At 41.1% G+C, this 25521-nt stretch overlaps 2 protein-coding genes across 7 annotated transcripts in view; both read right to left on the bottom strand.

Moving 5' to 3' along the window:
* cds1 (CDP-diacylglycerol synthase (phosphatidate cytidylyltransferase) 1) overlaps positions 1-18505 on the bottom strand; it is a 29042-nt gene extending 10537 nt beyond the window's left edge. Inside the window, exons 1-5 of the mRNA XM_005730548.1 lie at positions 18191-18505; positions 7574-7731; positions 2701-2797; positions 2478-2575; positions 782-921 (exon numbers count right to left, since the gene is read on the bottom strand). Coding sequence (XP_005730605.1) covers positions 782-921; positions 2478-2575; positions 2701-2797; positions 7574-7731; positions 18191-18259 — 562 coding nt within the window. The 5' untranslated portion in view covers positions 18260-18505. The remainder of the gene's footprint in view (positions 1-781; positions 922-2477; positions 2576-2700; positions 2798-7573; positions 7732-18190) is intronic.
* Positions 18506-21794: 3289 nt separating this feature from the next.
* wdfy3 (WD repeat and FYVE domain containing 3) overlaps positions 21795-25521 on the bottom strand; it is a 117825-nt gene continuing 114098 nt past the window's right edge. For all 6 annotated transcript variants that reach the window (XM_013910218.1, XM_013910219.1, XM_013910215.1 and 3 more), the window contains one exon: positions 21795-25028. In XM_013910218.1, coding sequence (XP_013765672.1) covers positions 24908-25028 — 121 coding nt within the window. In that variant the 3' untranslated portion in view covers positions 21795-24907. The remainder of the gene's footprint in view (positions 25029-25521) is intronic.

The following is a 25521-nucleotide window of genomic DNA, read 5'->3' as shown; positions in this document are numbered from 1 at the left end:
GGGTCTTTATGCCACGTAGCAACGTGAGCTCTCCTAAATTTACCACTAGACTTTCATTTGTAATTGCCAACACAGGAAACAGGGAGGCAAAAAAAAAGACCCGTTGACTTCAGATCACACAGAGGCTGAAGCCTCACCTTCTGTTTAGCAAACAGGGGTCACATTTGTGGCAACTTTTTATTTTACAAATTATAAATGTGACACATTTGCATGGGATTCAGTTCACAGCTGATCTCCACAACTGCTGCAAATTTGTAAAGTTCCCCAGCTCATGGCAGCCCAGTACAAACAGGGGAAAAAACCGTAACATATATTGATAAATTAATTTATGTTTAGCAATTTATCAAGATGATTTGAATCTAAGATCACAAGTGGTTTCCAAAAGAAAACTACAATTATACACTTGGCTTTTTTGGTTAGTTGCTGTTTCTCTTTACCCATAATGTATGGGGACAGCACGCTGATAAAAGCCACACCTCAATATTTGTGCTTTTACGGCACATCCGGTAGCAATAAACAGTCCTATCAGTAAATGTAAGGACCAAAGAAAAAGCTGTATCACTGTAAATCAGTTTAGTCTGTTTATACCAAGAAGCTCCCCGAGAGCTTTGTTTCTGCTTTTGTTCAATTTATTTCCCCAGTAATGTTATTTGTAACTGAACTCTACTGAGTAAAAGCTGCGTCTTGTGAAACCTAATCCACCCCCGTAAGGAAAACGTGAGTGAGAGACTAAGGGCCAAAGAGCATGTGTGTTTATGGAGATACAACAGGTGAGACTCACCTGCGAGGTACAACGCGAAGGAGATGAAGCGGTGATATCGAGCCAGGAACTGCAGAGGTTCCTCCCTCTGCACCAGAGCCCCAAAGTAATCTGCAACAGTTTCTCCATAGAAGAAGTAGTTGACACAAATCAGAAAGTACCTGAGGCAGAAAACAAAGGGAATTAGTTTTCCTCTACATTCATGCTTTGATATCCGTTTCCTCGGTATGTTTCAGGGATTGTTGCCCGTGTGGGTCAGAGGGTTTGTGTGTCTACCAGTGTTTCTTGCCCACTGTACATTGACCTGCACTGTTTGGTCGTGCATGGTGTTATGAGGGATGGCTTTGATGCAAGGGGCAAGTTTCAATTAGCTTTCATTTACTTCCAGCATGGCAGTGATCTTTGCTCTCGGCTGCAGTGTCGCATCCCGTGGGGGTGTGTGCTGTGTATGCAAAGTAACAACAAAAACACTGCAACAAAAATAGGAGCAAAGTAGTCGTCATGGGGGAAAGGAGGCGTTGCACAGACAGAGAAAGTAACTGCAGAAGAAGCTGGCTTGACTCAGCGTTTTTCTGACAGCACAGCAGAGTTTAATGATGTGTGGATGCCACAAACATTGCTGGCTTAAAATGGGACTTCATTAAATCTCCTTACATACCAGAAAGACAGCTCAGTATGAATATAGAGCTAACATTCAGATGGCCTGGGGGCTTCGGTATTTGAGTTTTGGAATTTATTTATTTTTCCTTTGATAATGTTGAGTGTACTAATAGTCCTTAATCCTCAATACACTACTTGGGGACACGAAAACCTGTTTTTCTACATAGCACTTACTGGTTTTTATTAAAGGAGAAACATCTGGGAGTATTTTGTTTATGTAAAACTGCATAAAAGTGGTGAAAGCACGACGTGAACTGGAAACCATCAGATCAAGAACAAAAGATTAAAAATACTTCTTACGTGACAATCGGTGAATTTCAAAATCCTGCTGTTATTATTCTTTTGCTTATTCCCAAAACAAGTGAAAGCACATGTGCTGTCCCCTTCGAGGCTATAAAACAAGCATGTATGTTATCTCTAGATCAATGAAAACTGTTATTAGATGGTTAACAGACTGTAAATAAACAATGTCTTTGACATGTATTTCCCCTGATGGCCTGCAGGGGGCGACTCCTCGAGCTGCAATAGAAGTCTATAGGAACCCTTCAGCTCAACAGTACACTAGTGAATGAATGTGCACTGTCCCAATCTAACTCTCAAACACAAACATGGCGACAGTGTAAACATTTCACTCACAGCTTTACGTGGACGATGTCACTGTGGCTGTGTGCATGTTACATTTTCAGGGGTTTAGCTGTCAGACTGTACTGAACTTGAGCTGTTATATCCATCCAAAGCTACCAGATAAAAAAAGAGAATCTTACCGAACATATAGTTTGCTGGTCTAATTAGCTGCTGCATTAATTAGTTTATGATAAGCAGGTTAGCTCAGATCTAAACTAATTTTCGCAAATAACTACATACAGTTTACCAATCAATGGGCCTTTTAAGGTTTAGTGACGTGTCCACAAACAGAGTCTGGGCAATGCACTGACTACTGGATAAAGGCGTCATGCATCCCCTCTTCAAAGAAAACAAGCTATCCATTTAAGAGGAACCCTCTGTTCAAAATACATCAAAGTATCAGCTCTTTTTCTGTGAAACCCATTTTCCTTACCAGCTTAGTGTCCTGAACCATGGCAGGTCATAGGAATGGTAAACTCTGTAGCCAATGGTGATAATTTCTTGGAAACACTTGATTTGGACAGACATGACCTGGGTCAGATGATGGGAGCAAAGCGGAAACATGAGAACAAAGTTCAGCCACGAGCAACAGATTCAAACTATGAGCTTCATTCTGTGTTTTTACAAAAACGGTACAGAACAAAGACGACACTTACCACAAGTATAAGAGCAATAGGTCCCATATATATAATGAGGAAGAAGCCAGAGATCATGGCTAAAGACAGAACTCCTCGTATCCAGTAGTTTTTCCATCTGTGGAGATTAGAAATTAGAACTAAAATTAATAATATATTATACAGAATTAATAATAATATATATAATAAGTCACTAAAGACGTTTTGAGTTCTCATTCAAAATGAATGAAATGCCACTGGTTTGAAAGTCAAAGGAGGAGAAAGATGACAGTCCACAGTTTGCTTCTTAAGAATATTGAGGTGCTGTGCAGGAATTTTCATGATGACTTGTTTGTATATCAGTAAAATTCATAAGGTCGCTACAGGTGAACCATTTATCACTCAGGGTTACCCTCCCGGGCTGCAGTTGGCCGCAGTTATGTCTAACATCATGGCGTCCAAGTTCACTGCCGCCTGCTGCTCTCTTTACCCCATCTGACTGCTGGCGTGCAGGGACCAAGCTTTATGGTCAAAAACAGCCTAAAGCTCACCCTGACACCTCACTGTCATCTACATGCATTTATTGACATTTTAAGTTCATTACGTGCGGTTTACTGAGCTACTGCATACAGCTCCAGGGATTATGACTTTTGCTGTAACATCTGCACTCATGTGGTGAATGAGTTGGCCCAAATAAGGCCTGCTTTTAATAGCGCATAAAGATGTTTAGCATATGTTGTTTGCGAGTAGTAGCTTAGGCTAAGGCTTAGTGGTAATTGGTCTTTAAGGCCTAACGACATATGCTTATGTTCAGCTTTATATTCTTATGTTTTAGCAGCACTACCTGCACTGCAAGCACAGCATGATTGCAATTATGGAAAGAAGCCGGGTCCTTTTTTAAAGCAGTTATCAGGGAGCTGCACAGCAGCCACGCAGGGCAGAGAGCCCGCTGCTCGCCGTGTGAATGGAGCTGAAAAACAGCTGCATCATGAAAAAAAAGCTGCTGCTGTTTCCAGTCTGCGCTGTGCTCACACTCCATCCACCATCGCGCTGTCTGCATTTACATCCCTTCCCTCTCTTTTCACCTTCGAGTCCATCCTTCTCTGCCGGGTCATTCTGCTCAGCCCATACGTCTGCTCTCTATTCTGATTCTGATTCACTCTACTGCTCGTTCCCCCTCCCTCCATCTGAGTCTTCTTCTCTGAATATCTCGTCTCCCTTCATTCCTTCTCTCTCTGCAGCACAGTGGCTCCAACGGTCAGTCTGCAGGGATTAGTCGCTTCTCCCCTCGTGAGCCTTTAAGCCCTGTGACCTGGCCTTCATTGCTCACATCCTCCACTCCCCATCTGTATATAAAGACCATGTCAGACATGGGATATGTAGCTTTGCCAGCTTCATTAATGTTTTAAAGCAATGAGTTTTGTCATTCAAACATTCAGTGACAACTTGATCCAGACAAACCCAAGACAGTGGCAGTGAGTGCCGCAGCGCACACGATAATTAAACCTACAAAATACTTGTTTCACTCACAAACACAGCAATAAGCAGTGTTTGCACCAGCTCTATTAAACTCATTCAAACAATCATTCACTCTGCAGACTCCATGAACGACTGCTTTTAACTGTCATAGTAATGTTTGGAAGAGTCTGCTTGGAAAACACCTGTGTAGTTTTTAAAAAATTACTTATTTGCACATGTTTTATGTGCCAGGTCCACCAGAATGAAACGAATACAGACAGCTGCTCTCCAGATGAACTCCACCATCTTGGACTACAGCAGTCCGTGTTCTGCCCGGATGCTATGTTCATGTGTGAGCTCTCCTCCTGCTGCAGGTTCTTCTGCTTGCTGTGCATTTCCAGAGAAAACATGGACTACTGAATTATACTGAAGACCACCACAACAGCAACCTGGCCAATGAACGGCAAGCAGCTACTGAACTTTCAAAATAAGAGCGAGAAGAATATTCCATTAGAAAAATCAAATGCAGATTTCATTCTTCTCACAAACTCACAAAATGATGAGTCACTAAATATATTTCAGTGGGAAAGTATAATGTGCTCTCCGATTACACAATTTGCATCACCTGCTCCCAGGCACACGAAGCGTAACAGTAGGGTGTGTGGTGCTGCCGCTGAGCCAAGGGAGCTTGTGAAATCAAATATTATGCATCTCTCTGCTGTTTAGGGCCACTCACATGGACGAAGCAACTCCCAAAGACGCACCAAACACAGTCTGAACGTTGAGCTTTAAGTTTAGACCTGCGCTGTGTTGAAAGTGTAACACAAACACTGTCAATTCTACTGAAATGTGACCAAATGACCATAAGGTGACCTGTTTCAGGAGCTGAGGACTCAAACCTGTTCAAAGTGTAATGTGAAACAGCACTGACCTCCTTGTTCAAGGAATTTTCATAGTGCAAGAACTATATATCAGTGGCTCCTTTACTGATTACAGGGGTAGAGTCCAGATTTCATTGTATTTCCCAGACTTCACCAGGATTTAGTGTCTTACCTCGAAATACACCACATTAGCCCATAAATAAAGAGTATTATCACAAAATATTATTATATATTAAGGTATTTCTCCTGCTTATTTACAGAGGTTTATACTGTATACACGACCTGTATATAAAAATAAAATCACATTTTCTTCCTTACCAAACAGAAAGCAGTGCTCCGCCTGCTTCATTGTACCAGAGTGCATGCTACTGACATGAGTACCAACAAAAAAGGTCATGTGGATTTTTTTCCAGGCAAACCTAACCACTAGGTTAGCTTTTAGATCTAAAAGCCATCTCAGTGCTGTGTTTGTTTATTTGCATATATTATAACATAATCACTGTAGGCGTATGCAAACCTTCTGTGCCATCGCTTCTGCCACTCGCTTTGAATAAAAGAGTCCCAACTCATAAATATAATTTATCAGTCGGGATTACATGTCGATAGATAGTCAAATTAAAATTATCAGCAGTCACAAAGTAATTTATTGAACTCTTGGAGCTGAGTTCTTTGAAATAGCTGCAAATTCACTTTCACTGCATTAATAAGAGCATGTTCAAACAGTAAGAATCTATTTCTGCTCAAATTAACCTACATTTATACCAGAAAGGTAAACAATCACCTCACTGAGGTGCTCTCATAACTCAGAGGGAAAACTGCCTGTTACAGCTGAACATTACAGCAGTGGAACATTTAAAATGCACGTCAGGTTTCATCAGGTCACCTGAGCCGCACTTAGAAATCTTTAAACTGTGTCAACGAACAGCAGAACAGCCAACATGCAAACGATTCACTGCACTTAGAATGAATTTGATCTTTATATTGATCTGTTGATCTGATCTGTTATATTTACACTGTATACACAGGGATATCTATACTTTATACTTAATAATCAAATGACTTAATGGTTATTTCAAGTCTTTTTTTTAAGTCAAAACTTAACATAATCTAATGGAGGAAGATGAACACTGTTAGTATATGTGTGTATTTAAGAGCCACCTGAAAATATTCAAAATAATAACTATTCTTGTTTTATATGTCAAATTATCTGGTGTTGTACATTTACAAAATATGAATGGCTTTTTTAAAAGGCAGGGGTACAAGTATTAAAAGTACAATTATTCATTTTTTCTGCCAGATATGCACTGTATCCAATAGGGGTGGGGGAAAAAAATTGATACTGTGTAGTATCGTGATATTTTGTTTGCTAATAATGTATCGATACAGGGACAGCAGAAATCGATATTTTGTTACAAAAAAAAGTTTTTGTGGACTGGAACATGCTCCGACTTCAGAGCATGTTGATCAGCTCCTTTTTCTGAGCAAGAATCCTGACACTGTCCAAATGTGTTTAACTTTTTTTTTGGCAGCAATAAACATGACAGTTTACTTATTTTATTTAAGACATGTTTTATTTTTATTAAGTTTAAAACTTTTTAATTTAATGTAAAATTATATTTTGTTTTAATTTACTTTCAAATTCTTCAGTTGCTGAAGGGGCTGCATAGTTTTCATAAATTGCATAGTTCAGAATAGCTACTGTAATACAAACTGTTCAGTTTGTCAACAATAAAACTGACTGAAATGAGAGAAAGACTGAGTGTGAGACTTTGTTATTAGATAAAATGAATATTGATAAAGTTTACCTTTATGTACAGAATCTGAATATGGCAAAATATTTTTAAAAATTGCAATAATATCGTATCGTGCGTTAAGTATTGTGATAATATTGTATCATGGGATGTATGGTGATTCCCACCTCTAGTATCCAATGGTGAATATTAAAAAAGGCAAAATACATTCATGTATAAGTAGTCCCTGAGAGCCAAAACCTCAGACTTGAGGTAGCCTAGTTTTTATTGCTCTTGCCTCTATATGTTATCACAGAGTGGAAATCCCTAATATGGTCATCTCTGGTTCCAACCCTACGAGCTGCTCTCAGAAGGCGAGCTTAAAGGAAAGCTGAAGGGAGGTTAAACAACCTGAGACGGAGGACAAGTGAGGGGCTTCTTATTTTACAAAAACAACAAAGAAAGAAAAGGATTGTTTTGAACAGTCCAAACATAAGAATATAAAGCTGAACATAAGCATAATAGCTGTCTAGTGAACTAGTAACATTTATCCCTACTATTAATAAAAACCCTCACTTGCTTTGAACTTATTTGTAACTTTGTAACTATTTCTGCCGCTTTTTATGCCAACAACCAACTGTAGCCCTCCAAATATCTTCCCAGAGAGCATCTGCACTGTTATAACTGCTTCTGACAGACCATGTTAACGTTATCATACCCCTGTGGTTCTGCATTCCAGCTCAGCTGTGGGATTGTGAGTCATTTATAAGCACGGATATCAAAAAGACACGCTTTGGGCACAAATGTTTTCTGGCATGTGGGTTTCTGCGTTTGAGGACTGTTTACCTGGGCGGCAGCCCCTCCAGAGCTTTGTTGAGGCATTCTGGAGTGTTGTCTGTGTCTGCTGTGGCGAGAGGATAATCTGGAGTGTCTGCTTTGGAGTCGCCATCACATTCTCCCTCTGCGTCACCTGCCAGCCCCAACCTGTCATCGCCATCAGCCTCCTGCCGAGAACACAGAGATATTCAAATACTGACTTCAGACAGAGCAAGTCTGCACCTGACAAACAGGTCTCTGACATCTCATCATGAAAGAGTTACACTGAGAGCTCCTGAAATGGGTAAACAGGTAAACGCTGCAGGAGTCAGGTCTAAACTAAGAACATCAACATGAGGCTGAGCAGACGGCACTTTAATTAGGTCAGTTTAGCCCCTACAGGGGAGGACAGAAACAGAGCAGACTTGGTGTTTGTGTCCTCTGAGGCTGGATCGGTCAAACAGGATTATACATTAATAAAGGACACACATCTCAACAACAATTTATTTGTTACCATAGGTAACTAAGCTTTTACTAACGCATTTCTCTCCCAAGTTTGAGCTACAGTTGTGACACTTCACAGCATGTCACTCAATGTTAGGCCAGTTTTTACGTTTACGACGGCATCAGATTTTCCCCCCATCTCGTGACTTTACGTGATTGGTCCAGATTAGGATTGTGAAAATGTCACAGAGATTAAGATTATTATACTGTGCAAAATTCTTCAGCCACCACCCACTTCTTTACATTTTCTTTCAAAGGAGTCAGACTTGTATTTTTTCCCACTGGTCTTGTGCAACAGTTTTGCAGGCTTTTCAGAGAGCTTTTAAATTTGTGGCTGCTTTTTCACTCATTTCCAGTCCAGTCCCTGCAGATGAGAATTTTCAAAGACATTTTTTTTGTTTTTTAAGCTGATTGAAGCATTCGAGCATAAGAAAGACATCTGACTCAAGGATGAACCAGTGCTGTCTACAAATAAGAGAAAACTTAAGTCAATAGACAATTTTAAACTGTATCTTTAGGCCTGCTGCAAAAATACATTATTAGTCTTAAACTCAGCACGGTGTGCAGCGGGCCCTTTAAAAACAATTTGATGAAGTTGGACAAATGAGGGGGAAAAGAAGAAGCAGCAGGTCTAGAAAAAACCTGCTACATCAGATGAACACCATCTAAAACAAAACAGGAAAAATCTAGCAAAGACCCGACAGATGCATCTCGCCTTTCAGTTGATTCCTCTACTGCTCACTGAAGCCTAATGGTGACTCAAGAATGTTGGACACTACTGTAAACAGTTTCCATTTACTATAACATACAGAAATGTTCACAAAAGTAGACTTAACTCCACAAATTCTACATTTCTATGAAGTAATTTGTTTTCCTGTCCTGAATATGACAGTTCTAAACCAAGATAATGAGTGAAATTTCCCTTAAAGGTTTGTTTACAATCTCAGGAGCCTTACTGGCTCGGCAGCAGAGAGCTGAAAGTCTACACCTGGTGCTGCGAGGTTAACAGGCTTCTGCCCTGAAGCAAACATCTTTACAGCTGATAATGAATCTTTAATCTGGATTTAAACTCAGTGAGCAGCACCCACAGTCACACAGCTGATGCCTCAACACTGCAGGGACAAAAAATATAACAGACTTCCTGGGAAGCTTTGTTTTGGGAACTTGAGACATCTTTGAGAGTTAGCCCTCATTTACAATTTACTGAGTCAGTAAGAACAAACTGAGAGAACATAATGCATTTCCAGATTTAGCAGCCTTAATGTGGAAAACTCCTCTAAGTGACATCCTAGAAGCCGTTTTGCTCTCGTCAACATCAGTCATGGTCTGTCTTATAACAAAAAGAAGCTATTTTTAAAGTCAGCTCACACATCTATCTGGGGATTAGGATGTCCTATCCACCCGAGCAGCTCGGTGATGTTCTTAGCCATTTTTTGCCTTTCATGGTTGTTTTTATTCAAACGCTGCTAAATATGGTTAGCAGGGCCATCAGGGTTAAACCGCAGGTATTCGTTGGAAATGAGGTCCCTGATCGTGGCCAGATGTAATTAACTCAGAAAGCACTGAAAGTGGGAGCAGGCTCTGGGTTCACTTTAAGTTGCCGTTCGTGGCAGGAGAGGTGTAATTGTAGAAATCCACTCAGGTTTTAATGAGGAGACTGAAACACTGCCTACCTGGCAGGGCAGCTTGCAAATCTTGACTAAAAAGGGAAATAAAAACATCACTGTTTAAAACCGGATCTCTGGAACATTGGCTTAGCGATGAAGTGACAATAAGACTCATTCAGTTTTCAACCAAGGAGTTATCAGCAGGCTCAAACTACTGAAGCTGACGCACATCAGACTGTCGAATTTAACAATTTCCTGTCACATAGAAGTAACCATCACAAAGCAATAAGAGCAGTTATCATGTTTGATTAGACGCCACCACAGGCGTAGTAAATCTACACAACCCAAATACCGTTAGTTAGACGACTAATAATTACCTAATCACTACCACAATGAGATTAATGCTGTTGTCAAGCTTTTTCCCTTGAATTGTGCTACAACAGGAGTATTTTAATCCCCATTCCTCGTTTGGCATCCCCGCAGCAGAATCGCTAACAGAAGAAAACACTGAACTGCTTTTCCTTTCACTCCACTGCACTCCTGAAGCCTCAGATGACTTTACAATAAAATTAGATTTGGGCAGACACACCATAGACTAGTGCACAGTGTAAAAGATTCGATTTCCCTCCCCCGTGGAAATCTGTTGGAATCAAAGAAACGTCAGAGTGAAGATGGAAACAGTAACAGGTCTGATATCAAACTATTTGTTCATTTTTAAATGCAGAAACATGTTTTTGATTGTGATTGTCAAAAAATCAATCAATCAATCAATCATGTTTTCAGTACTGAGAAGACCAAAGAGAATAGAGAATAATCTGAAATCAAATTGCAATATAACTTGTTATCTACCTCATAATATTAGGGTTCTAATCATAATACTGTTATCTACCTGATAACTTTCCAGTTTAGTTATAGAGAACCTGTCACGCTTCTCTTCACTGTAGTTTAGTAATGCTTTGTTTCAGACAGCTTTTCCTACCCTTGGCTGTGTATGATGTTGCAGATATGGCCATCTCAGGCAGAGAGCTCTGGCTGTGAGCACAGAAGCCCCTCCCACCTGCCGTTTAAACCTTCTGTTTATGAGAGGCGGCCAATCAGAAGAAAGCTCAATTGAAAGAAAGATCCTATTAAAATGGGAATGTGTTAAATAGTTTGTTTCAGAGAGAAGGTGAATTTAGGAGCTGCACCAAGTCCTGGTACAGGACACACATGGATTATTACAAACTGTGGATCATGTAAAGCCACTCTAGCAGAGTCTAAAGGGGACTTGTAGCAATATAACAGGCAACACGACAGGTAGCCAGGTAATGTTTCTCAACTTGAAGGTGAGCAATTGAAAAACAATTGTGCAGTGGGAGTGAAGTATACTGTCGATGACACAAGCGAGTAGTAAATACATTAAGCTGTTCACTACTGCAAAGCAATGCACAGCAAGTCAATCACTTCATATGTAGCCAAGGCTGAAGAATAAAAACATGGGGCTGTTAATGTGGTCACCCATATAACCATATAAATAAGCAGCAAACACTGTTGCTGTTTTCATTATTATCATTTACCAATGTTTGCCCAGCGACCATAGACTGGTGGCATGTTCTGCAGCTGAGTCAGCCTGTCGACAGTTGAGAAACCGTTTCCATGGAGCAGCAGGCCTCAGCATTGTTCATGACCACATGCAGAGCTGCAACATTGAGCGCTAATCTAGATGAACGTATTCGAGCTTCTTAATGAGACTGTCAAACACGGTTAATCCTTTGTTTATACAGCAACACGAGCCAACTGCTATGTAATCACTGCACAGTCAAACCCTTCAATGCTGCAAATATCTGTGATATCAGTCCAAGTTGCGCTAAGGGTCAGCCTAATCCTGAGTACCTGTTATCATGAGAAGTGAGCATGTGCAAACTGATAACAGAGAAAGATGAAACAGGAAAACAACCACAGCAGGTGGTTATGCAAAACGTCATTTATTCAGGATGCCCATGTTTTTCTAGAGCTACAAGCAGCAGCAGCTCATTGGCCGTCCTTGCAGCTCAGCTCTCCTCCACTGTCATCTTTGTCCTCCTCCTGGATATTAATGCCTCTGCTGCACAAGTGTGAGGAGGGAGGAGGCGATCTAAAAGAGGGACGAGTGACGAGCAGCAGGTTATCTAAGTTCATTTCTATTATGCCAAGGTTGCTGTTACAGTTCATAGTTTATTAGATTCCCCTGTGTTTAAGTCTCACTCGCCCTTCATGTGTGTCATGTTGTCGAGTTCGTGTTGTCATGTCATCTCATTATGTTTCCTGTTTTATTTTGAAGAGGTCTTGTGTTTCTATCTTCAGTGTGTGTAGTTTTACTCTTCCCCTGTGACGTTGTTATGTTCATTTGTGTCAGCTGTTTCTCCGTGTGTTTCCACTTCCCCTCCTGTGTGTTTTCATTCATTCCTTGTCTGGTTGTCTGCTATGTTCATGTCATGTTTCCAGGTTTTTTCATGCTTTAATCTTAGGTCATGCAGTTTAGGTTATTGTTTAGTTTCATCTTTGCACTATTTTGCCAGCCTTAATAAACGGCTGAACAAGTACAAAATAAAACCACAAGATCTCATTCCAGCCTTCTTCTCCAACCAATTAGCTGTGAGAAAATTAACTGCCAAACACGAGCAGAAATGAGAAGGAAATCACTGTTTCAGCTTTGGTAAATGAGGATGGGCTTGAAAGTATTTATGGACTAGATTTGCAGATACTGTGGTAAAAAATAAATGACGGCTACGACACCGTGTGTTTCTGCTTATTTATAGAAATAGAAAATAAAAAGAAAACACTGGAGAAGAATCTAACGAAATCTCAGGCTCATCAACTTGCTGCACACTTTGTTTCCCGCTTTCATACTGTGGTACTTTATGAGATGGTAAAAATGTCAAGAGCAATCCTATTAAAAAAAACATTTTGGTCTTTGTAAGTAAAGTAAATTAAATGCTCAATATCTAAAAGCATGTATACTGCTCAATAACATGCATCCTGCAGATAAAAAGGAGCTTCCTGGTCTGTGTTTGCTTGATGCATTGATGATTTGAGATATGTAGAAGTATCTGAGAATGTCAAGATAGGATTGACAGTAAAGGCTAACTTTAATCGCATAACAAACTCACTGTATATACACAATGTTAAGACCCTGACCAGCAGACAGCAGCAGCACGAGGCTTTGGTCAAAGGTAGGAGGCTTCTGCCACTGTGGGCTCGCACAGTTCAGCACGTCCCTCCATTAGTGCTGCAAAGAGTTCTGCTAATCACCACAATTATTGATCTGAAGTAGCGTTTTCCCCCAGCTGCACCTCTGTCAGCAGCGCTGCAGCACGACGCAGTGCGAGCCACATGAAATCAGAGGTGCCTGTGAGCAACTGAAATGCTCAATAGAGAAATCAATACAGCTGGATGGGTGAAAAAAAAGAGGCTGCCTGTTACACTGTCACCTTTTCATTTCATTTTTTATTGCAAGGCAAAGATCCTGTAACCTTAGAGGAAACCCTAATTAATCCCCCACGAGCAAGCAGGTGGAGACAGCGGGGAGGAAAAATGTCCTTCGAACAGGAAGAGCGCTGCAGCAGAACGCCTGAGCCTGATCTGACTGCAAGGCTCAACTCTGACAGAGAACTGTCGTCAGGTCTGACTCCAGTCTTGGACGAGCGTATAATTAAGTTGGACCAGAAATACCAGTCAGGTGAACGTATTATTTTATTTGTATGATTTTAATGTAGCTACAAGTGCAGAAATGTCACAAAGCCTCAAGACATCAAAGATACAGTTGTGCCAGGTGGCTTTGCCCAACTTTCCCTCTCTCTATGTCGACTAGCCTAATTTTTGTCTCTCATAGAAATGACAAGTAAATTAGTCACCATAGTGAGTATCCTAGTCCTAGATACGTTGTGCTTTTAGGCTACTAGCTTGACTTGTTAGTCCTCTGATGATTTAACTGTACCAGAACCAACCCCAACATCCTGGACGATCCCTGTACTTAGCTTCTGTTAGTTTGTGGGTTTTTGAGACTTTCAAAATCAGCTATACTTCAGAGGCTAAAATGTTGCAAATAAATAAACTTTCTGACATCATGTGAGTGATTTAAGATCTCTTCAACTGTAAGCGTGGCACAAACACAGTGAGCACATGCTACACCAGACCGTATGTGTGGTCTGAGGTACGATTTTATGATTCTGATCATCTAACCGCTGCTAGATTCAAAGTCTGCGATCATGCCATGGAGTTATTACGACATTGACATTATTGTCATAATAAATAAATAATAATAATAAGTAATAAATAAATAAACACTAAATAAACAAACTTATCTGACAGCTGGAGCAAAAAGTGCCCTGCTGTCCAAAAGCATTTCTAACAAGTGCTGAGAAAAATGAAGCTGTAATCAGCAGAGCGTTAAATGTCCCGGTGCTACCGCCACCGCTGCTGGAGGCTTCGGGGACGGCCAGCCGGCCAGCAGACAGCCCGCCAAGGTCACCCATCATGTGGAGTCCTGAGCAGCTGCTAACTATGCTGCACGGCAAACAACGCAGACCACACCGGAACTGAGCACAACCGAGGATGTATGTGTTGCTTACTAACCACTGAAAATAAATATTTGCTTTGGAGAGAACAAAGAGAGGCTGTGGATACATAAACATACTCTATATGGGTGCGTGTGGGATTTGTGGCTTGGCTTCCCCAAACAAACACCTTTTCGCTGACTCCATAAAGCACCGATCATGTGAAGACATTTTGTTTGGGTGTTTCTGCAGGGTGTGTGACAGCAAAGTGATCCTTTAACCTCCAAAACAAGACAGACACACACAGGCCTGACTCATGCCTTTTAAAACCCAGTGGATCTGCACGTCTGCTTCCTATTAGGAATGCCTCACAGTTACCTTACAGAGGCGTTTACATGGTGTAATTTGACTGATGAGGGCTTTATTTGTCACCATCTGCAGATCTTTCATGCGTGCCAAGAAAAAGGAGAAAACAGCCAGGAACGGGTGTTTGGTGTGGACAGGAGCCGATATTCATCTCACCTCTCGTTTACAAAAAACAGTTTATAAATTTTCAGGTCTAAATTTTAACAAAAAAAAAATCTGTATCCTTAAATTTGGTAAACTATTGGTCAAACCATTTAATTACAGTGAAATTAGGGATTGTAAACAAAAGTTACGGCGAGCGCTCGTTTCCAAAACCAGGAAGCGCTGCCTGTGAATCATCAGACATCCAGATCCCACGATCCAGCCATCCATGAATGCACCAGTTTCCCGCCCGCGTGAGTTTCAGAAGTCTGGATCTCCAGAGCTAAAGAAGGACTGCCCTGCAAAAGCTGCAGGACGAGACACTGGAGTAGAAGTAACGTCCACGTCCAAGCAGGGGGACAAGAACCTTTTTTGAGAAGCTGCTGAATGATTTACGACCACAGCGGCAACACAGTTAGTCAGCACCAGGGCTAGCTGGTTAGCAACTGCTGAAATTTCAAATTCAAAGCAGGGGAAGTCACGAGCTGCAGATGGCATTATTCACATAGTTAAGATGTAAAAGTTTTAAAAATAAATGCTAAACCTAATCTTCAGACAGCTGTAATACCTGCAGGAGCAGACAAAGTGTGTGCGCGTGTGAAAGAATCATAATGTTATAATCTAAAGCCTGAACAGACAGATGTCTTGATTTGTTACACTAAAATTGTGGCACTCAAACTACGAAACGGTGACAATATTAGTACTTATTAGCCTGATCTGGAAGCACTGTGTGAGAGTAACTAGCAACATGCATGACTGACAGGAATTAAAGTAAGGAATAAACAATTTTACTCAGTAAGGAAACAAATCTTAAAATGAAATTAAAACTCAGTTTGTTATGCGAAACATAACAGTTCCTGTGCAGCTTTCTGCTGTGCAGGAACGCCTTATCTTAGAAGATTTCAGGATAATGTAGGTGAACAAAGCTGTGGTGACACGGTCACGGAGAGGATGTCTCTCTGTGTAGACAGGCTTCATTCATTTGATACTCAAACTCTGGCCATCTAGTTTTGGCTGATCTTGTTTGAATTTGCGCTTCTTCTCAACTGACAGTAAAATCAGATCAGCGTGCACTGCTTTAAGCCTGCTACCAACTAACCACCACCAAGGCAGGTGGACGCGAGCACTTTCAGTGCAGTTTAAAACACTAAACAGACGTGTAGTTACACGTATTCAAATAGGTCACATGACTTTGATTACATTGGTTATTACATTTGAACAGTGTAACTAGTGATCTATAAAGCTATTAGATTTCAAAGTAACCTTCACATCACTATCCTTAAGACAAATATTTCCAGCTAACCTTATCTGTGTATCACTATGAATGTATGCCAACCAGTAACTAACCAGACACTGCAGCACACGCGTGCCTTTCTGCTCAGGTAAATCATGTTTTCATTGGGTCTTCTGTGACGCTTTGCCTACGCCTGCTTCTCGTACATCTCTTGTGTCGACTTCCACGAGACGGCCGATTGCAGCTGCTCCCCAAGAATGCACTTTGAGTGAGGCGAGGTAGAACGAGTAAACACGCTGAGCTAAGCAACAGTAACCAGGACCAAACACATACAGATGTATATAACATATGAGTGACTCACACACTGACCATTTATATAATCTTAACTCAAGCTCGCAACTCAAGTTTGACTCTAAACTGGGCTACAAGCTATACGTGGAAGTTCTGAACAATGTTTTGGAAATACTGCAGGTGGGTCAAACAACAAGAAAAATATACATGTTAAGCAGACTTATATATCTGGCCTAGCATGAATTTTAGATCACATCACTGCCAGGAAAATGAGTAATTCTTAGGTTTGGGAATCACACCTGTGAGCAACAAACTACACTGAAACAATCGCACCAGTCTCACAAAGGGCTCAGATATTTTTGACAAATCACAAGTGACATACAACAGAAGGAAAACCAGCTGACAAAAAGAAAAAGAAAAGGAGGAACTGATTCTTATTGACCCAAAATAAAGAACACGTTGGGTGTTGAGCAGCAGCACAGAGCAGTATTCAAACAGCCGCAGAGCTCAATAATCAATAATGTTTATTTTCACCTCAGTCTGACCAGAGTCTCAAAATGAAGAGAAAAACAGCTCAAGTTTTTGTGCTAAAACAGAATTTCTCATCATTTATTAAAGATATAGAGGAAAAAAAGAAAGGGGGGTGGGGGGGGTTTAAGAAAAAAAACTTAAACTGTTTTGGTCAGTTATCTGGTTATTTTCTCTTTTCACAGGAGTACATGTGTTACGAAAGGCAAAAAATCAAATATAAAAAATAAATAACTTCACATTTCAGGCATGCTAAGGTAAAAAGAACCTCAGGAAACACCAAGAAATTCTCCATTCATAATAAACAAAGATAATTATTTAAAAGAGTTGCTCCTTGACTAAAATGTGCACACACTGGCACTGATGAAGCATAAACACAGTCCTTGACTGACTCTCTTTTTCTGATATTGGATATCCTGCAAGCTGTGACGGCACGCTTTCTGAAAGAGGCGAGTTGTTGTAAAGCAGACACCTCATTCTGCACTGCTCCTCTGTTTCAGCTGGGATGAAACTCTTCTGCAGCTCTGTTCACATCTTGGACTACCTGTGCAACATGAATGGGCTGCAGCTACGGTCTCAAGATACAAGCAAGGACAAGGACACTAAAAAAAGTCAGGAGGACTGAGAAGAGAGAGCAATGATCTGCAAAACCACTGCACCTGAAATTGATTCACAACCGCTTGGTCTTCCTAACTGCACTGATATCTCTGAAGTTTGAACGGCTGTGTGTTACAGTGTAAGTGCTGCCTTAATTTTGAGCAGATCAGAATTATTTTTAAAGATTAATTTCACATTGTCCTCAAATTCTAATTCATTCTACTTTAAGGGATTTGTGGCAGAAGCAAACTACTTGGTAGTAAAGCCACAAACCAAGTGAGTGAGGACACCTCAGGTAGGATGATCAATGATGGAGAAATCTATTTTTCTAGTACTCTACAGTATAGTTTATATAATAGGATTTTTTTTATCAGTGGAGCCATCACATCACATGATGAATATAAACAAGCTGAACGTCAAATCACTGCAAAACAATCTTTAAAATCACTCGTGTTGAGTAGCAAAGTAAACTGAAGCTTAAAGGCCCTCCGATCTCTGCGTGTTTGTTTACTGTAATGTAATTATCCAAATCCAATTTTCAGCCTGCAGGAGTGACATTGATGAGTCTGTGTCACGGTGACACTGTGAAATTGTCCCGCTGACAGCCACTGAAAGGGACGAGGAGCTCACACCGAAAAGGCAAACGGTGGTTTCAAAGCACGGAGCCGTTTCCGTGACCGTGTCTCGGTTGTTTCGGGATTACCGGACAGCAGCCAAGCGGCTAACTAACTAGCTTATGTAGCTCCCCTGCTAACCTGACAACCCGGCCGGCCCGGCTCAGCCTCCGACAACCTGCCGGACTCGTTTCCAGGGCGAGGTCTCGCACGGATAATGGTGTCTTTTCACGTTCTCAGGTGCACCTTACCTTGTCGCTGATATTATCGGCGCTGTCAGGGTCTGCTCCGCCTCCGCCTCGCTTCCTCAGCTCCGTCATATTTCTCTCGTTTCTCCGCCGGGACGTGAATGTGTCACATAAGCCGATTCCGAGGGAAGGGAGGGAGGGAGAGTGGGAGACAATCCGCTCTTCGTGTTCGGGTTTTTTCAGCCGGTCTGATTTCTCGATGCCGGTCGAGAAGGTCAGCTTCCCTGAAAGTCAGCCAGTGCTGCTGCACAGCCCCACAGACACTACCGACTCCACTGCGTGTGTTTGTTTATGACCGCAATCCCTATTCTCCTCCTACCGCCGACAAGCTCACGGAACAAGGACAGACAACTTTCTGTAGGGACTTTCAAAATAAAAGGTCTACTTAAAATGTAATTTTCTTGGTTTACGCCTGTTAAGATGTTTGCTTTGGAAATTTAAGCCCTTTAATGGTTTGACGCAGAGTCCTGTTGGTCGGCGTGTGCAGACTTCCTAAAAGACGCTCAAGGTTTGCTCAATAAAGGTTAAAGCATATAAAAACATATCCAAACATCCTAATGTTGTAGATTTTCATTTTTTTAATCCTATATCTCCATTTTCTTCCATTCATTCAATTAAGAGTTGGGCTGGAGCTGCTGACTGTCACAGGTAGAAAGGTTACCGGTCTGTCACAGGGCTAACACAGAGAGAAATCATTTACACTCACATTTACACCTACAGTCAGTTTAAAGTCACATGTTACCCTACAAGCTCTCTTTCCCTCCTTGGAGTTTATGTTTGTGATCCTCAAGCTCGGTTCCTCTACTAGCAGGGGTTTGATGATTCTGCACAGTTCCCACTCTTCTGTGCAGAGAAGTTCTGGAATCTGCTGGAGCCACTGCAGCTCCTAATGCTGCTGTAAACACCAGGACCACTTTAGACTTTATCTTCCACATCTGCTCCTTAAGCCCCTGGTCCTTCTCTTCCTTTCTTGTGCCCCTTCTTCCAGATATTTTTGTATTTTTCTTTGGACTTTCGGTCTTCTGTTATGTCAACATGAGTTCACCCAACACAGATCTGCCCAAACTGTTGTTTTTATACTGGATCTATTTCTAGTCAAAGATCCTCATTTTTTTTTAAACTTCAGAGCTCACTTTAGAAGCACAGATCAAAAAGATTGTCCAAAACTTTTTTTTTCTTTAATGAAATTAAATATCATATTTACAGTGAGTCAACTTGAGCACTCAAAGCACTCCATGGATTATATAGAATTACCTGCAGAAACCTATGGAAACTTTATGGGTGTTCCAGAAAAAGACAAATAGACTCCAAAGTAAACCAAGCCTACACCCTGCATTTCATGTTTACCCCTGGAGAAATCCTAGTAGTACAAATATTAGCTGAAGTCAAACCTCGGAGAAGTATAAAAAACCCTCACACAAAGCCTGTGGGTGACGCTCATTTAAAGTCGAGCTTTTATTTTGAAGTAAAAGCACCGAGACTTCCGTTGTGCGTTTGCCTGCCTTTACACAGGTCTGCTGCGGTGCCGCACGCTCTCTTTCTCTCTCTCTCTCTCTCAGTCAGTCCATACCGGGCTGACCAGCTCTGCCACATGCTGCGGTAATCTACGACCAGTGAGCACCGGGGTCCTCACTTAGACACACCCCTGCCTGCACTATTTTTGTGGAGACCCCCGCTGGTGTTGTTTCCTCTGCTCAGTTCACTAAATGCACTCGGCACAACTTAAAACAAATATTTAAACACAAATCCCTTTTTAAAAAAAGTAATTTTAAAGTGCTGTTGGTTCGCTAAAAGAAACATTTTTTCCGCCAATCACCGATTTCAGTAAAGTAAAGCTCAGCACCGCAGTCAGTCCTGTTTAGTCTCGTTGTTATCCCGAACAAATCAAGTTAGTTTCACTCCCCCAGTCCCACTCAGGTCACCGTTTTAGCACCAGATCACAACAGCACGTTTATTTCTATATTTTAACATGTATTAAAACTCTAATGCTCTTCCCAATCCTTTAATCACAATTCTTATCATCACAAGCAGAAAATTACGTATATTAAGAGATGCCATTAATTTATTTTTGCTCTACTGATGTTTTATTTGTTGAACTTGAAGCTTCATCAGCAATTTAATTTTGCAAATTAATTTCTTTTAAATTATGTACAAGATATGGGCCAAGATCATGATTCAAAATAGGCCAGAAGAGGAAAAAAGGCAATAGTGCGTACATTTAATAAAGCTCTGCATCAAAGCTTCTGAGTGCCGGCTCTGCTGACAAATGTGACCAAATTGCAAAGACTACAAGTCATCTAGTCGCAAGTCTAGTTCATATGTATTTTTTCTACCAACTTAGTTTTAGTTCTTAGTTTATGAGCAGCACTTGGCAACAGGGGGAAGGAAGAACTCCTTTTTTCCAGAATAGGAAAAGACCTCACCAAGAGGAAATGAACATAGCTCAGGCAGGCACTGCTGTTTGCTGTTCCTGGGGACTGAAAAGAGAAAAGAGAAGCATGGGGCGACCTTTGACATCAGACCGGACAAAACACAAATTAAAGGAGAGTAAACAGAACTGAAAAACACGGCAGCACATAAACACAGCACGAGTGAAAGGCTGGGAGTAAAGACATGCACTCAGTGTATCATGGGAATTCTTTTCAGTGTCTCCTGTAGTTTCTCCTGTCCAGGGTGTGGCTCACACTGGCTCTCTAAGGCTACGTTCACACTGCAGGCGAAAGCGCATCAAATCCGACTTTTTTGACCCTATGCGACCCATATCCGGTCATGGTGTGACAGTGTGAACGGCACAAATCCGATCTGGGTCACTTTGGTATGTGGTACTGAATCCGATACATATCTGATGTTTTAGAAATCGACTGCTGTTTGAACGGTCCTGTCGCATTAAATCCGTCTTTTACATCACTGACACAAGACAGACGCCAATTATCCGCGCCGGAGAAGACATCGTGAACGCTTCATGGCCATCCAGTGTAGATGTTAGTGAAAGTGTTGGGAAGACAACGTTGGAGAAACGTGAACATTTTATTTGTACTGTATAATCTGCAGATTCTGACAGAAATCTGCAACTATCCTTTGAAACACCGCTCCTCTAAAACAGCAATAAGGATCATTATTAGGCCAAATGTAAATAACAAAATAACTTTATAACTTAAAGCAAAATTGGGAAACAAAGTCTGAAACAAGTCTTTATATTAAGGGCCATCAGTCAAACAATACGGTTTGGTCTGAGTCTAAACGGAGTGCGTTGTGTGTGACGTCTTCTTTTGCGCATGCGGCCGCTTTGAGCGTTCACACTAGAGTGCGTTTGCTGTCACTTTTTATTTGTAGTGTGAACGAGCAGACAAAAAAAATTGGATTTGATCAAAAAATCGGAATTGAGCTTTAAGACCTGCAGTGTGAACGTAGCCTAATACATGACCATATTAGGCATATCCTCTCCCTCTGACATCACACAGAACCAAAAGTAGAAAAAGAAAAACCTGACTGATCTGTCTAACCTCTGTGAAAGTAGCGTGTCATGGATGCGTAGGGTCATTAAATCTTTTAAATGTTAAGAAGCTCAGACGTTGCTGTAACTTAGAAACGAAGCAAATGCCTTTGGTGGGAAACAGCAATTTTTTATTGAAATGAAATGAAAAAGAATAAGTACCAGATCTATTGCATTATTGTAACATTTTGGGACGGGGAGGTTACTCTACTGTGGGTTTTTTCTCTCGTAGGATGTAGTGAACACAAATATACAAGGAACATTCAGCTATTACAGATTGCACACCAGATACTGTAGTAACGCAGTCTAATACAAGACCACCAAAATAATCCAGATTTCTCTTTTTTTTTTTCCTTTCTTTTTTTGCTTTCGATTAATCCTTAATTATTTTTTTCCCCCATAAAGAGTACAAAAGTCCACCCAGAGTCGGGGTCATGATCTGCGGCTTTGTACACAAACCTGTCGCTCGGTATGACCCGTCAAACAATGCCTCAAAGAAAAACAAAAAAAGAATAAATCCAGCAAAAAAGAGAGATAATCTAATGCCAAACATGTACAATGCACTGACACAGAAAGTCAGCTGTGTTAATAGACATGCAACAAGTAACAAAACTTGCTGAAATCACAATAATTATATATAAAAGAAAATCTAAACCCAGTTATAATTGCATAAATACTTTGTACAGTTCATTTATCCGCTGTGAAATGCACCTTTCAGTTAAAACGAAAATCTGCATTCGATAAAAACATGACTGTTTTTTTTCCTCTTTTTGTACACGTGAAGGTGCAAAAGGAATCCTCGATTGATAGAAGCCGACTCGGCCGTTTCAGCTGGATGGCATGATTGCACGCTAAGTTACAGTACAGAAAGGCAGAATGATATAAAGGAGGACAATAACATGAGTGCATATTATTATTATTACAAGGAGCGGTGAGGGTGAACATTAAATGCCTGAAGACTTGTGGGACGTACAAAGAAAGAAAGAAAGCAGCTCTTGAATGCACAGTTTGCCCACAGAACCACAAACCGAGTGAGGGGAGAGGAGATGTGCGGTCTTTAACGCAGAAAGAGCCAAACATGGATTTGTGTTGTCAAAAGATCAAGTTACATTCAACAATATGAAAGCAGATAAAACCTCTGATATCGCTGTCTCAGCGGGGCAGAGAAACGTGTTTTTATAGTATTTGAACTCCTTTGAGTACTTCACATTCTGCCTTTTCAGATGAAATGAAGAATCAAGTCATTTTAATTTCTGGTCTCAAGTAATAAGATAACCGTCGCTGCTCCCTGAGCCTGGTTCTGCTGAAGGTTTCTTCCGGTAAAAGGGAGTTTTTCCTTTCCACTTTCGCCAAGTTCTTGCTCACAGGGAGTCACATCTGATTATTGGGGTTCTTTGGTCACTGTTAAAGTGACGGTCACTAATCTGATTGCACAAATGACACCCCATAGGTTTGAGTTTGTCCCGTGTTATGTTAGTGCAACAATCCAAGTCCTTTTACATTTAAACAGTTAAGCTGCAAATGAATTTAGACGTCTGAAAAACATTAAATTAATCGACTCTACAATCAAGTTAGATCAAGTCAAAAGGTTTATTAACGTCAAGAACTGAAGGGCACGAGGTTCATTTTATGCTCTCAGTCTAAAGTGTCACATCAAAATCCACTGCAGGAGCAACAAGGATGGAATATGAAGTCATAGCACTGATATAACGGTAGGAAAAGAAACCTACAGACTCGCTCTCCTGCAGCTTTACCCAACTGTAAAATATGGTAAAGAAAAGCGAAGCAAGAATACTCTGCAAGTCTGTCTGGCCTAGTCTTTACCTTTAAAGACAAAACACGCCAAGATTTATTAAAAGTCCAACGGCCTACGTGACTATTTACACCTCCTCCAACGTCCACATATCCTCTGAAACATCTCTTTAAAAAGGTGCTTGGCTGCAGCTCCAGCAAGTGAGGATAACGAGTGTTGAGAGCTGCTGTGATAATGCCACAGGGGAGTAAAAATCCAGCAAATCCTCAATAGAAACCAACACTATAAATAAAAAAACAAAACACAGTTCATGAGGAAGTCCCTTTTTAGTGTGCATTCAAGAAGCTGCTTTAAAGCTGTACGGTCAAAAAAGAAAGGACACGATGGACGCTAAATGTGCAGTTACGGGACGCATGTGCGTTACTTTTAACCTTTTTACACAAGATGAACCCGATTTTTTTCTCTCTCTTAATAACAAATTATAATGATGCAGAAGGAGCCACAAAATGAAAGGAGTGATATGGTTCTAACAAGAAAGATCAAAGTCAAACTGAACACGATAAAGTTTGTAGTCTTCAGAAAGCAGCAGTAACTAAAATAAAATAAAAAATCTCCAAATGGGAAAAAAGGACTGAACAGATGACATGTTAAAAATTAAACATCATAACTGACACGAGAAAAGTTTGGCAATAAAAAAGAGGAAACGACAATCAGAGAGTCAACCTCTCTGTCCGCGTGGCGACGGTTTGACACTCAGAATAAATCACAGGTCTGTAAACAACAAAACGATCGGGAAATTATAAAGAAGTCATTTTGCATAACTAGACCCACTAGTACGGTCAACCCAGAGACATTAATTATGGACATTCATCTCCCTCCCTCCGTGTTACTCTCGCTGTGACTCGTGACGCAGACTACACACAATCGTTTTTCTGTTTTTTTAAAGCCAGGAGTGGTTAGTCACAACGCTATGTTACAGGCATTTCTTTTTACTTCATTGACCTTATCTTTTGTTCTGTGTTTGCTCCTTTTAGAGTTAAAAAGGCCGTGATACCTATTTACACTATCAACAAGTTTTTGTCTTTTATCATCCTGCTGTGAAAGCTGAAGGAGTTTTGCCTGTTTCTCGATCTCTAAGCAAAGATGGTGGATGACTGATTCGTGCGTGCTGCGTTGTTTTCCCTCCGCTCCAGGTGAGTGCCGGTGGTAAAAGTGGGGACTGAGTTTCTTTCCATGTTCTTTGTGATCTGTTGTCCTCGTTCACATCCGTTCTCCTTTGCTGAGCTCCGCCGCAATACTTGAGTCGCTCCCTCCTGCGACACCCTGTCAGTGCGGTACAGTGCACGTGGTTACTGAAGGTTTAAAGGGGAAGGAGTTTCGGGAGATGCAGAGGGAAGTCGGATAGAGGAATGAAATGCTTCCCGGGTCCTCAGGAGGGGCTTGTTTTGGGGCTGGCGGCGGGTGGACGTGGAGCTCAGTTTCTGCAGCCGTCCTCGACGCTTCGCTCATGCTGGAGGTTGTAATAACAGTTCTGACAAACACGCACAGGTGACGAGATCTTCAGCCGTTTGATCTCTGATTGGAAGCGACTGCACCTGTGACACGGGGGGAGATAAGGGGGAATTTCTTTCACAGTGCAGAAGAGAAATGAAGATGATGCTGAGTATTTTAACACATTCACTGACGTGAGCCACGATTTAAACCGTTAGAAACAAACAAACAACCCCAATAATTTTTTTTAAACTCACACAAAATCAGAGAATGAAATATTTTATTTGCATAAGATCTCAGAAACCTCAGAGAGGCCCAGAGACTTGACAGCAACCCCTTGGCAACCTCCAGCGGGTGATTGCTGGAGATAGTGAAACTTGGAAAAAGTGAGCTGCAAAATGCACAGCCTGTTGCTGTGCAATGGTAGCGTGCACAGCAAAAACACAAAGGACCCCAGATCGAGCCTTGAGGAACACCAGAGCCAAAATCTGACAAGGCTGAGGTAAAAAAAAAAGAAGTGCAATAAAAAAAAAAACCTGTGTGGGTTAAAGCATGTAAGCGCTGTTACTGCGCTGTTACTTCCATTAAAACTTCAAG

This window comes from Pundamilia nyererei, unplaced genomic scaffold (assembly GCF_000239375.1).
Source record: "Pundamilia nyererei isolate P.nyererei 1_Seehausen unplaced genomic scaffold, PunNye1.0 scaffold00038, whole genome shotgun sequence".
Classification (NCBI taxonomy): Eukaryota; Metazoa; Chordata; class Actinopteri; order Cichliformes; family Cichlidae; genus Pundamilia; species Pundamilia nyererei.
The sequence above is the reverse complement of the archived record's forward strand: the minus strand, read 5'-3'. Positions and strand labels throughout refer to the sequence as shown.